At 36.8% G+C, this 14,348-nt stretch overlaps 1 protein-coding gene across 14 annotated transcripts in view; it reads right to left on the reverse strand.

Moving 5' to 3' along the window:
* Positions 1-695: 695 nt before the first annotated feature.
* Positions 696-14,348, reverse strand: part of LOC132123809 (sickle tail protein homolog) — a 164,566-nt gene continuing 150,913 nt past the window's right edge. For 8 of the 14 annotated variants that reach the window (XM_059534475.1, XM_059534470.1, XM_059534473.1 and 5 more), the window contains 11 exons: positions 12,557-12,693; positions 11,967-12,114; positions 10,665-11,094; positions 10,363-10,579; positions 9,982-10,286; positions 9,463-9,615; positions 7,150-7,254; positions 4,988-5,062; positions 3,047-4,675; positions 2,368-2,505; positions 696-1,315 (listed from right to left, as the gene is read on the reverse strand). In XM_059534475.1, the coding sequence (XP_059390458.1) occupies positions 824-1,315; positions 2,368-2,505; positions 3,047-4,675; positions 4,988-5,062; positions 7,150-7,254; positions 9,463-9,615; positions 9,982-10,286; positions 10,363-10,579; positions 10,665-11,094; positions 11,967-12,114; positions 12,557-12,693 (3,829 nt within the window). In that variant the 3' untranslated portion in view covers positions 696-823. Of the gene's footprint in view, positions 1,813-2,367; positions 2,506-3,046; positions 4,676-4,987; positions 5,063-7,149; positions 7,255-9,462; positions 9,616-9,981; positions 10,287-10,362; positions 10,580-10,664; positions 11,095-11,966; positions 12,115-12,556; positions 12,694-14,348 lie in introns of all 14 variants that reach the window. The other 6 variants (XR_009426687.1, XM_059534471.1, XM_059534482.1 and 3 more) reach the window with 6 other exon arrangements.

The following is a 14,348-nucleotide window of genomic DNA, read 5'->3' on the forward strand; positions in this document are numbered from 1 at the left end:
CAATTTTTAGTTTACATTTAGACATCAATCCTCATTAATTTAAGAGCCATAGACTGCATGAGTAAACCAAGGTTTTTTTGACATAGGTATGTTGTTAGGTATAACCTATCATAAATGTACATAGTGTTAAACACAGTAAATATAGTCAGTTGTAAGGATGTAAATTACAAACTTTGGCAAAAAGGCACAACTACTGAAAAGACCGACAACTGTTCATTGTAAAACTGTTGTCAATTTATAACAATAAATCTTAAAGACATTGGCAGTACATGAGAGAAAGAAAAAGAACAAAAAAAGGACACAATGTTTGTCAATTTACATTAATGGTTAATAAACCTACAGTACTTTTTTACTTATTATCGCTCATATGTCAACTTACAAAAAATGCAAAATGAAAATAATCTACAATCTTTTAGAGTATACAAATAAGCAAAACATTGTTTACATGCTTTAACTGTGGACTTGAATACTTGTTTGAAAAATAAATATTCTTTTCAAATGAAGTGCTCTGTAAAATCTTTGATCAAGAGCCTGCTCTCTGCAGTTAAATGTTTTTTTTTTTTTTTTTTTTTTTTTTATGAAACCATTTATCTTTCTATATGTTCATGATTTGCAGAGATTCAAGTTTTAAACATTGAGTAATGGATGATGGCCTTAGACTTTAATAGAAAAAATTATATGTAATATTAGCCAAAACTCCGATACAACAATATTATCTGTTCAAAAACAAACAATAAAGAAAAAATAAAAGAATCAAAGTAAAATTAGGAGAAACTCCACCTCATTAAGAGATACATAAATGGTTGCGAAGCAGCAAAGCATTCTACGCAGCATCTTTGGCGACAGTTACCGCAGGGATAGCTGATTTACTGGCACTCCCGTTGTGTGGCCGACTGTAGCTGGTGAAGCTGGCTGTGTGAATGGTATGGATACTCTTTGCACTATGACTCAGCATAGTCGGGGATAAAGGGGAGTGGGAGCAGGAAGAGGAAGAAGAGGAGAAAGGTCGACCATTTTGTGTCTGTGTGGGAATAGAGAGGCCTTTAGTGCTGTGAATGGGAGCGGCAAATTTTAAAGAACCATTAGAAAGGGATGGGATATGAGAGGAAGGGATGGAACTGGATCGAGGAGGAGGGATAGAGGATTTACTAGTGGGAAGGCAGGGAGATAAAGGAGAATAATTAACAATATTACTAGAATCAGACTGGGACAAGCCTTTTCCCATACTAGAGGAAAAAGCAGGAATTTTAGAAGCAGGCACTGTAGGAGAAGTGGATTTGGGATCTCCTCCAGATCTCTTAGCACTTCCATTAGCCTGCAAACAAAGATGCCAAAACACACTGATTGTCAACATAGGGAATTTATGATTAAAATATGCAACATTTCTAGGCATGTTTTAAATCATTCTACCTAACTGGGATCTGCAGTTCATCATGACAGATTATCAAAGACAGAAACTACATATATAAATGAGTACTAAAGACACACACTAAAAACTATCTGTCTTGAGGGTGAAAATATAGAAAATATAAATTTAAGTAGATTGTAAGAAGGAAAGGAGAGTGAAGGTGAGGGACAATAGGATTGTAAGTTATATAGTGAGTATTGCGCAGTGAGTGAGTGCAACCAACCAGTACTCAAAACCAAAGGAGGCTCCAGGAGGAGTAGAGCAGGTACAATTTGAGAAAACATCCACAGGATAATGGGGACTTAGTGGATTTGTGGACCCTGGGCAGTGAGGCAAGGGTTTGTGGATTCCTCCGAGAGGTAAACAGGGAAAGGGTCCAAAAATGGGTTAAACAGAGAAGCAGCCTGGTTTACAAGGAGAGATTAAGTGTCACAGGCACTGAAGTGTGTAGGGGTTAGATGTCAGTGGTTTTTAGTTAAAGAGACCATAGGCTAAGCATTTAATGATGTTAGGTAAGCAGTGTCTGTGGTGTTACTGTGGTGTATATATATATATATATATATATATATATATATATATATATATATATATATATATATATATATATATATATATATTTCTTTACCTATTTTAAATTAGTTTTTTTTTTAGGACCAAAGCCACAAGCAAAGCAAACATGCAGAAGCTAATGATGGCATTATGAAATAACAGTCCGTTGCCTTCAGTCACAGCCATTAAAAAATGTAGCAGGAAAAAAAACATCAACATTTTAAAAGACAGCTTTCGGCACTAGGTCTTCAACCAAAGAAAAGTTTGTTTGATTCAATCAGGTTTTTGTTCGTTTTTTCCCTCTCAATACAAGCCCTGCAAAAACTGACTTTCCTCTCGAGCATATAGTCTATGCCTAGGAGTGTGTGTATATCTTTCTGACTGGATAAGTGGTCCTATGATAAGACTACCTGGCGGAACTGCCTCTGAGAGTCCTGTAGCTTTTGCGGTTTTGTTGCCCTCTCTTTCTCTGAGGTGCCCGGTTGCTGCCGCACCTTGGCAGAAACAGGCACTGGCATCCGGCTAGTAGGTGAGACCATGCTGGCATTCTGCAAAAAGAATTTAAACCAAACAGAAGAAAAAAGGAATAAAAAGAAAGAAACAAAAAAAAGAGCCACGTTTGAGGTTGTTTGAAACCTACATCATAACAAGACAAAGCTTGCACAACACATATGTGGTATCACCATGACACTGTAGAGTATACCAGAAAGAGATGTAAGGAAGCATGCAAACCTGCCCAGAATACCAACAAAGTTTCTTTAAAGACTGCCTTAGAACCCACAAAATAGAACTAGAAACCATGTGAGACAGTGGTTCTAAGACTGAGTTGTTGGCTGCCTTAACCCAAGATTAGAGCATCATCAGTAAACATACAAAGGTCTATCTATGAAACACCACTCCAGAAATAAATATACCATATTTATAAAAATATGTGAAGGTGTTAAAAAGTTCAGATCCCAGAGTTGATAGCCTCCACCATAGGAAAGACTAAGGATCTTCAGAAGTTCCTTGAATAGAGTGGAACTGTTGTGAGCAAGAGGAGAGGGACAGACCCATAGGCTTTGCTAAAGTAATATAATCTAGAGAAACCTGCTGGGTAGGAACTGGTTTGACTGAGACCCCAGTAGTTGGAATGATGGGAGGCCGTGGAAGGAGCTGTGGTTTTGTCTTCTTTCGTAGACCAGGACCTTTGCTTGCAGAACTTGACCTAGGGACCAAGGTTTTGGGAGCAAGTCCTTTCTCCGAGTGTACTGGAGTCTCTTCAGTCGTATTGTCCTGAGTTTCAGGCTTCACCAAGATTTCAGGCTCTTCTGAAGACTTTGGTCCCATTTCGGATATTGTGTTCTCTAGCTGCTTTATAGTTTGCTCTAGACTGTTAAGAGTTTTGTAGGTGTTCTTACGAATCTCGTCAGTTTGTCCAGTAGGTTCCTGGAGATTTGATTTTGAAGACTCTGTTTTGGAGCAAGCAATTTCAAACCTCTTGGTTTCTTTGTGTTGTCTGACAGTTCCATCTGTCTCTTCCTCATCCTCATAGACAACAACCTGCAAAGTCTTTTTGCCTGTTTTACTTCCAGCCCGAATGGCTTGGGTTAATGCTGCTAGCTGTTTCTTGGGGAATTTCAACTTAAACTTCTTCTTTCCATCTTGCTTTGCACCACCAGTAACATCTACTAATGCCTCTCCCTCAGATAAAGATGAGGATGAAGAAGAGTTAATGACTCGACTGTCTGTGATATCTGCAGGAGAATTTGAACCAGTACCTTTTCCTAAATCCCTACCATCTCCTTTCTGTTTGACATGCACACACCTAGTCCATTCTTCTTCCTCAGTTTCCTCACTCTCCTCATCTATTCTTTCTGCTGCAAGCATCCGCTCTAGTTCCTCCTCACATTCAAAGATAGTAGAGAGGCGTTTATAAGCTGAGCGGATATCCATTGGCTCATCAAAGATAATGATGACTGGCTTTTTACTGGCATTTTCAGCACCAGTGGAACCACTGGTACTAGCATCACCTCCTGATGCTATGCCACTTCCAGAAGCACTTGGTCGTTTGCTGCCAAAAGTTACTGTCTGCACACTACCTTTCTTGGCATTGACTAGCTGATGGTACTCTCCAGTGGAAAGGGCTTGTACCTTGGTGTTAGTGATCATAAAGGCAAAGTTATCAGGAGGAGGCGGAGGTGGCTCTTCGCCTGACAGATCAGGACTGAGATAGGCCTCATCAATTTCCTCCATTTCTTCAAATTTCCTTTCCTTCACCTTGGATGAACCAAATATATGTGTCTGTTTTGCTAAATCTGTCCCAACAGGGATTCCTTTAGAAAGAATCGGTACAGTGTCTTCAAAAGAGACTGGTGAGCAAATTGCTGTTGGAGACTCTACCCTCTCCTCTATGCTAACCTGCACTTGAGCAGCCTTGACAACATGAACTTTCCCTTGGGTTGGGCTAGCTGGAACTTCTTCCAATGAAGAGGGTGGATCTGTCTTCAACGAGGCTGAAAGAGACAACTGATTTTGGTGTAGAGTGCTAGAAGAGCTGGCAGGGCCGCTGCTTTTGAGGGTACCAAATTTGTTAGTGGATACCTGCAGCTGATTTTGGGATTGGTCAGAAGCATTGACATGTGACACCTGTGATGGGGGAGAATGTGATGCATCTGTTGATTCCTCTGAGGCTGATGAAGTCCCCTTGGAGATCTGAGCTGTGACATAGTAGATGACCTTAAAAGGTCAAATGTCAAAGAAAAAAATTATAATTAGGTATGCTTTCATAAGCCAAATACAAATTTGTTAGTAACCCTGCCTGGTAAAAATAATTTTCTACTATTGACTTATTAATGGGTCTTTATGAGGTTTCAGAGAACACTATTGCATAACTATTTTGGTAAAGGGGTTCTAACTATTATATATTTATTTATGAATGAATTTATTTATTTATACAGAGATCATACTATCATAACATGATTTCTTGTATGGGTTTATTATAAGATTATGATAATGTGTATAATTGTGATGATAAACACTGCAGCTCACCCCAGGACTCTGACGAATTGTATTGTTGCAGTTCTCATCTGTGTCAGGATTCTTGTCATCTTGATTTTCAGTATTCTGTGGTTTGTGGGGAACAACATCACTTCACAAGGAAAATATCTCAGTCTACAAACTACTTTAAGATGACTGAAATAATTTAGGCTGCTATTGATGAAACACATTCTTGGATTATATATTCTATCATATCAAAAGGCGTTTAGTATTAAAGGGATACTCCACCCCAAAATGAAAAATTTTGTCATTAATCACTTACCCCCATGTTGTTCCAAACGAGTAAAAGCTTTGTTCGTATTAGAACACAATTTAAGATATTTTGAATGGAACAGTCAAGTCAAGTCTGCTTTATTGTCAATTCTTCCACATGTACAGTACATACATACAGAGAATCGAAATTGCGTTACTCTCAGACCCTCGGTGCATACAGATAACACTAACAGAAGAGCCTAAAAATCTAGATCAAATATAAAATATAAGATACAACTATACAATAAGGGCATGTAAAAAAGACATATAATAAAAATAAAAATAAAGTTAAATACAAGTAGAAACAGCGCATCCTTGTGGCGCAGCTGACACAGAAGAGTGTAGGCAGTTTGAGTGATGTGGAGAGAAAAAGATGAGACTGTTGACAAAGGAATTGTTGAATAAAGTCATTATTTTTGTTTTCTTTGCTTACAAGAATTATTCTCATAGCTTCATAACATTACGGTTGATCCACTGATGGCAGATGACTATTCTGATGAAGTCTTTCATTCTTTTCTGGACCTTGACAGTGTAACTTACTTGGCAGTCTATGGGACAGTCACAGGCCTCCGGTCTTCATCCAAAATATCTTAAATTGAGTTCCGAAGATGAACAAAGCTTTTACGGGTTTGGAACGACATGGGGGTAAGTGATTAATGACAAAATTTTAGTTTTGGGGTGGAGTATCCCTTTAAGAATTGTCATAAAATTAGTTTTCTAACCTTAATAATACATTACAGCTAGACATACAGACCATTCATCTTCTCTACAGTAATCATAATCATATTTCAAAATATACAAGGAATTGGATTAGTAATTTAAAAACATTATTAAAAAACATAATTTGGAGCTAGACCTAAGGCATTTGTGAACTAATCTGAACAAACTTCCCAAAATTAAAAAAAAAAAAAAAAAAAAATTGTGATGCATGTACCAACACTGTTTCCAGATCGTTCCAATTTTATTTTTCCAATTCGAGTTTACTGAATTCAGTTTTGAGCACAAGTTGCTAAGTGGTGATATTTCACCTGTAAATTCTATATTACACTACACAATTTGTAACGGTAAGAAAGTACTGAGAAAATGAAGGTAAAGAGAGAAAAAGTGAGACTGAAAACCCATTAAATAAGGAAGCTTATATAATTGCAGGCATGCAGCAAAGTGAGAAGATCAAAGAACAAATTCTGAACTCCAGACTGCTAGCTGAAAGTCTCCTGTAAAATCCTCAGTAACAAACAAATTCGAGGTTGCATTCCACTGACACATATCGTTAAGACTAGAGACAACTAGATGGCCATGTTAAGTTAGGTCCTGATCATTTCTCATAAATCAACTAAATCTGCTGTTTTGGCGAGGATAATCTGATTATGCTAAACCTAGTTCGATAATTAAAGCTTTACATGATTTTCAAACATTTATCCTTTATAAGGTACGTTACCTTATAAAGGATAAATGTTTGAAAAATAAAATACCCTCAGGTAACCTTTGGAAATTGGATTGTCTCCCATTGCGATCACACATTTTTTTATTAAAATGATAAATGTTAAAAAAAACACACACACAAAACACCCTTTGACAGCAGTGTCGAAAATCTAGTTTATTGATTAAATGACTCAGGGCTCACAAAGCCAATTATATCTGTTTCCTCTTTTGGCTCACGCTACATCACTACAATCAGCACAGGTCATGAGTTCAGTAGAAATAAAAGAACAGGAACAGAATTTAAACTTAAAGAACAGTGAGAACAATTTTTGTGTCAGATTTCCATCACAAGAGTGTACAGAGGAAGTTAGCAGAGTGTAAGAAAGCCATACAAGCATCGCAAAGAACAGCCATCAGGGACAAGCGGCTGGCACAGGCAGGCAGTTGGAGGGTCTACTAAAGGACATCATATCCTTTACCTTCTTATCTTTAAGGGGCAGTAAGACCCCAGGTCTTAGCTCTCTGATCTGTGGCTCTACCAAACCCTTGATCCCTACCTCCTTAACAGAGCACTTCTGGAAAACCTGAAGGGAAGAATTTGTGAGGAAGGGGGTAAAAGATTAGAATTTGCCCATATTAAATTGGGCAAACCAGTTCAAGGTTACTGTAAAATGTAATAGAAATGATCTACAGTACAATTACTTTTATCAAATTATTATCTGCCTGTATGTATTCTGGCTAACTAACTAAATAAATAAATACTTTTTTTTATTTTGGGTTTTATATATAATTTCTTTAGTATTTTCTGTCCTTTCTATCCTGTTAAGAATTTGTGTTTATTATTTTAAAAGGCTAAAAGGTAGAATTGTATATACAGGTGCTGGTCATATAATTAGAATATCATCAAAAAGTTTATTTATTTCACTAATTCCATTCAAAAAGTGAAACTTGTAAATTCATTCATTACAAACAGACTGATATATTTTCAAATGTTTATTTCTTTTAATTTTGATGATTATTAACTGACAACTAAGGGAAATCCCAAATTCAGTCTCTATTACTTAAGAGCAATACAAGAAATGATTTTTATAAATCTTGGCCAACTGAAAAGTATGACCATGAAAAGGATGAGCATGTACAGAACTCAATATTTAGTTGTGGCTCCTTTTGCCTGAATTACTGCAGCAATGTGGCGTGGCATGGAGTCGATCAGTCTGTGGCACTGCTCAGGTGTTATGAGAGCCCAGGTTGCTCTGATAGTGGCCTTCAGCTCTTCTGCATTCTTGGGTCTGGCATATCACATCTTCCTCTTCACAATACCCCATAGATTTTCTATGGAGTTAAGGTCAAACCAATTAAGACAGTGATACCATGGTCCTTAAACCAGGTACTGGTAGCTTTGGAAAGTCCTGTTGGAAAATGAAATCTGCATCTCCATAAAGTTGGTCAGCAGCAGGAAGCATGAAGTGCTCTAAAACTTCCTGGTATAGGGCTGTGTTGACCTTGGACCTCAGAAAACACAATGGACCAACACCAGAAGATGACATGGCACCCAAACCATCACTGACTATGGAAACTTTACATTGGACCTTAAGCAACGTGGATTGTGTGCCTCTCCTCTCTTCCTTCAGAGTCTGTGACTCTGATTTCCAAAGGAAATGCAAAATTTACTTTAATCAGAGAACATAACTTTGGACCACTCAGCAGCAGTCCTTTTTGTCTTTAGATATTCTGATGCTGTCTGTTGTTCAAGAGTGGCTTGACACATGGAATGCAACAGCTAAAACCCATGTCTTGCATACGTCTGTAGTGGTTCTTGAAGCACTGACTCCAGCTGCAGTCCACTCTTTGTGAATCTCACCCACATTTTTGAATAGGTTTTGTTTCACAATGCTCTCCAGGGTGCGGTTATCCCTATTGCTTGTACACTTTTTTTCTACCACATCTTTTCCTACCCTTCACCTCTCTATTAATGTGCTTGGACACAGAGCTCTGTGAACAGCCAGCCTCTTTTGCAATGACCTTTTGTGTCTTGCCCTCCTTGTGCAAGGTGTCAGTGGTCATCTTTTGGACAACTGTCAAGTCAGCAGTCTTCCCCATGATTGTGTAGCCTACAGAACTAGACTGAGAGACCATTTAAAGGCCTTTGCAGGTGTTTTGAGTTGATTAGCTGATTAGAGTGTGCCACCAGGTGTCTTAAATATTGAACCTGTTCACAATATTCTAATTTTCTGAGATACTGAATATGGGATTTTCCTTAGTTGTCAGTTATAATAATTAAAAAATTAAAAGAAATAGACATTTTAAATATATCAGTCTGTGGGTAATAATTGAATATAATATACAAATTTCCCTTTTTGAATGGAATTAGTGAAATAAATCAACTTTTTGATAATATTCTAATTATATGACCAGCACCTATATATATATATATATATATATATATATATATATATATATATATATATATTTGTATATACATAACTAGGTTGTGTATTTAAATTTGCATTTATAGAATTGTGAGAAAATAAATAAAAAGCTACTATAGTCTGCTGCAAGGGAAATGAAACTGCCACCACATAAGCCACAGGGGACACCACAAGCATCTTAACACCCACACCAAAGCGATTTCATACCCAAGACATTTAAACATCAAAACACCTTAGTGAAAGTAAGTTACCATGTGTGCATGTATACACATTTATACCAATTAGGAACAAAAAGTTATGTTTGCTACAAGTCTGTATTAGTGTGCGTGTGTATGCATGTTTGAGTTTATGTATGTATCTCACCTGTAGCTCTGACATTATCTTGTCTCCCTCATCCTCTTCCTCAGTGATAGCCGAGGCAGCGAAAGGTGGAGGAGTAATGGGTTTGGGCTTCGCCACTGGAGAGGACTTTGGTTCAGGCTGAGACGCTGACCCGTTGGACTCCTCTTCACCCTCCTACGAAACAAGTTATATTAATAACTATAAAAAAATATATTTAAATGTTCATTTAATTATATTTAAAATTTAATGTTATATAGATAATTAATTATATCATTAAAATGAGTTCTATAGTTAAATATAATTCATTTTATTTTATTATTTCATTTTATAATAATTATATATTTTGAAATAAAAATAAAATTTTATTTATATTTATAGATTTTGGTTATTATTTAATTTATATTAATAGATAGTTATTTAAAAACTAAAAAGTTAAGAAGAAGAATATATATATATATATATATATATATATATATATATATATATATATATATATATATATATTTCTCAATGTTACACATATACATCCTGCAAACACACTTGTACCATAACAGAGTCCTTCCTGCTGGTATAAATAACCTCTCCAGATCGGGTGGTGGTCATCCCAGTGTTGGTGGTGTAGTTTCGTCGAGGTGGGGGTGGAGGAGGGGACTTGTTGGCTTTGTCTGTGGTTGGAAGCTTAACAACTTTTTCCTGAGTCTTACTTTGTCTCTCCAGGCTTGATTTGATGGATAGGTTGGGCTTAAGAGGTCTCTCCAAAGCTGACTTAACTGGTTTCTCCAGAGGTTTGGGAGGTTTCTCTGAAGCAGCCTTAGTAGGTTTCTCAGAGTTTGGATGATTGTCATCTGCAGAAACAGAATTAAGTATAAACTTTGGCAAACAGTAGTCGCAAGAGCTCTGAGGTCTCTTTCAGTCTCTTACCCTGTTTTGCTGGTGCTGCTGTGGGCTCATTTGTTTCTACCACCTCCTCCAGGGATGCAAGAACCACTGCAGGGGAGCCCTCGGGTTCGCTGGGAGCCTCCAGGTTTGGTATTCCTCTCAGCATGTTGGCTTCTGCTTCCTGGAGCATCCGTTCAAACTCATGACCATCATAATGACCCATGTTCTGCCTCTTCTCCTCCCATTCTTTCTCTGCAGCCTGAAGATACCAATCAAACTAGTAACTAAACAAAGGAACACACATTTTCACCTCACTCATTTGGTTTATCATGCACAATACTCACCTCTATTGACACAGCCCTGTTCATGTTCTTGCTGCGACTTGAGTGTATCTCCTCAATGAAGTTTGGAGAAGGACCTTTGCCATTAATGCCATTAGCTGAGACTCCACTGCGGCTGTTATTTGGTATTTGTGTCTGCTCAAGTGAGGGTTTTTTGAGCTGTTTGGTGGGTGAAGGGGTCGACTCTCGTCTCTGTGCTGCAGGGGGAATTTGTGAAGGTGCTGTTGATTGCTGGGATTGTTGTGTAGCTACAGGAGAGGTCTGGGCATGGTGGATCACCACAGGATTTGATGTCATAACCTCTGACCTCACGGTGGAGCTCTGAGGTGCAACCGAGGCAGCCTCTGGGGATTCAACAATGGCCAATTCTTTTTTTTGGGAAGATGACGAGGAAACAGGGTCAGAGGGTTTCAGCAGGCTATCTGTGGTAGACCTAAAGAACAAATGATATATCAAACAGAAATCAATGAGGAAAACAAGTGAAATCTAACCAAATTTAAAATCACAAGCTCATTTTGAGTAAAGCTGAAGTGTGTATTTTTTAAAGTATACTCCTATTACAGCGGATTTCCTCTGGTGATGTTCAGAACATTTCTTGACATTCGTTCAACTACCTGTTTGACAAAACGATGAAAGACAGAGAATTCGAGATTCCTATTTGTACTGCACATAACTGAAGTTTTGAAAAAACACATATCTTGTCCTGGACGTTTGTGCCACCAACATGAATACTATGAACCCTATTACATTACTTGTATTTGAAAATATCTAATCTATATAATACAAAATAAATAAGTAACCAATTAGAAACCACCCTGAAAACCCTAGCAACCACCAATCAACACATTTTCTTCAGAATGTGTAAAAATGTGTTTAGTTTTGCAATTACATTAGGTGCCGTTAGTGGAGCGGAAACACACCCAGCTGCTTTAGAAACAAAACACTATTTTCCAGAGTGCTGGTAATATTCCTTACATTCGCACATTCATAGAGACGGTAACCGTCTTGAGTCTGATCAGGTCTGACACGGAGGAGAAAGGAAATGACTAGCAGCAGATGCTCCAGATCTCTCATCTGTTTAAACCTATACAGAGTCTCTGCTCACACATGATTACGATATGAATGAAAAATGGAGAACAGAAACTGCATATTCATTTCCAAAACACTCTGGCTGCTTGGATACGTGGCTGGAATCAGAAGGTGTACAGATCCATAAAGTTTCTCATAAAGTATTTTATTAACCACAATCTTGTTATATTTGCAATTGAAATGTCAGTCTCCATCTCTTTCTCTCTCTGTCTGTACCTGCGAAGGTTGCTGAGTGTGTCTGTGAGGGTCCGGACTCTCTTCAGCATGCTGTCCAGCTTGTGCGGCTCTTCTTTGAGGAACTTCACGGCCTCCACCTCCACCCTGAGCACCGCCCGCATACGGGACTGAAGAGCTGGAAACTCTCCTGCAAGAAGAAGAAGAAAAAATATAGTTTGCTACTAGTCTAGAGTGCTATCATCAGCTGGGAAACCACCTGACATTTAAAACTGTTTACGCATGTGGTGCCTCATGAAGCATATGATTGGAGTGGAGTGGGAGGATTTCCACTGGAGATGTGAAATGTGTGCTTATTCTATATAAAGTTGCCATTATAGCACTGTAAGCAAGTGACAAACAGCAAGTTACAATCCACACCCCAAATGACACAGCTGGCCCACAGTTTTTTCAAGTTGCATAATAGTAAAATGTGTGGGCAAGTCTAATACCGGAGAATACTCAACATCCTGTAAATAAGGGAAACAATTTTCCATTCTTAACAAACAAGAAAGCAAAGTCCAGTTGCTTACAATAAATTGTTATATAAAATAGTTGGCTTGAGGTATTTCAGTGAGTTTAGGTTGTTGTACCTTTCAGTCCAGCCAGGTTCTCGCCCACCTTCCTCAGACTGACAGCTCCCTCCTCTACCTCCTTCAGAGTCACGGCTCTCTGAGATGCAGCGGGGCTAGAATCAGTCCTCAGTGTCTCCACATACTGCTCCAGATCCCTACACACAAACACACTTGATGATTATGACACAAATAGCAGTGCAAAAAATACTTACATTATTACTGATGAGCCAATCCATCCACATATATTTGTGTTTTTGTCATCCAGTCAATACTGAAATGAAACTGTTGTGACACCAGAGGGCAGTGCAGATTCCACTTTATGCTCCTGACATTTTTTTGCTATCCGGTGTCTTATGTGGACTTGGTTGCTAAAATTATGAAATTGATTGCAGGCAATTTATTGAGAATTATTACATTATGGCCACTATGATTTGTTTATGTTACACCACGTTTGTTTATATCAGTGGTTCTCAGCCTCTTGTCATCCTGTTGCCCCCTGACTGAGTTTATACTACGGTACAAGCTTTTACATTAACTTGGTAAACCTGATGAACTTATCAAATATATAGGAATGGTTTTACATACTATAAAATCAATTTCCATAAATAATACAGTACAGACCAAAAGTTTGGAAACATTACTATTTTTAATGTTTTTGAAAGAGGTTTCTTCTGCTCATCAAGCCTGCATTTATTTGATCAAAAATACAGAAAAAAAACAGTAATATTTTGAAATATTATTACAACTTAAAATAATAGTTTTCTATTTAAATATACTTTAAAAAAATAATTTATTCCTGTGATGCAAAGCTGAATTTTCAGCATCATTACTCCAGCCTTCAGTGTCACATGTAACATCCAGTCTATCACATGATCATTTAGAAATCATTCTAATATTCTGATTTATTATGAGTGTTGGAAACAGTTCTGCTGTCTAATATATTTGATGAATAAAAGGTTAAAAAGAACTGCATTTATTCAAAATAAAAACAAAATTTCTAATAATATATATTCTAATAATATATTTTCTTTACTATCACTTTAACACATCCTTGCTGAATTAAAGTATTGATTTTATTTAAAAAAAAGAAAAAAAAATTACTGACCCCAAATTACTGACCAGTAGTGTATATTGTTATTACAAAATATTTATATTTTAAAACCTCTATCTTTTTTTTTTTTTTTTTACATTTTATTCATCAAAGTATCCTAAAATAGTATCACACGTTCTGAAAAAATATTAAGCAGCAGAACTGTTTCCAACTTTGATAATGAATCATCATATTGGAATCATTTCTAAAGGATCATGTGATAATGATCCTAAAAATTCAGCTTTGCATCACAGAAATAAATGATAATTTAAAGTATAATAAATTTAAAAACAATTATTTTTAATTTTAATAATATATCACAATATTAAATTTTGTTCTGTATTTTTGATCAAATAAATGCAGGCTTAATGAGCAGAAGAAACTTCTTTCAAAAACATTAAAAAAAGTAATGTTTCCAAACTTTTGGTCTGTACTGTATATGTATATATTTCCTTTTGATAATTTCCCCCTATTTTCCCTAAATATTATTGAGTCTGTGAAATACATCCTTTTACAAAAAATTTTTTTTAATCAAGTTTATATGGGTGGCTCAATACCAGCAATGTGTTAATTCTGGATACCAGCAATAAGAAGTTTATTTTTATATCATTCATTTTAATTGTGTTTTAAGCCATGTTTTAACAGTGATGGGAAAATTAGTCAGTGTTCACTTTTTAAACAACAGATTTGATGTTATGATGCATTCTAGAACACTCATCT

This window comes from Carassius carassius, chromosome 42 (assembly GCF_963082965.1).
Source record: "Carassius carassius chromosome 42, fCarCar2.1, whole genome shotgun sequence".
NCBI lineage: Eukaryota > Metazoa > Chordata > Actinopteri > Cypriniformes > Cyprinidae > Carassius > Carassius carassius.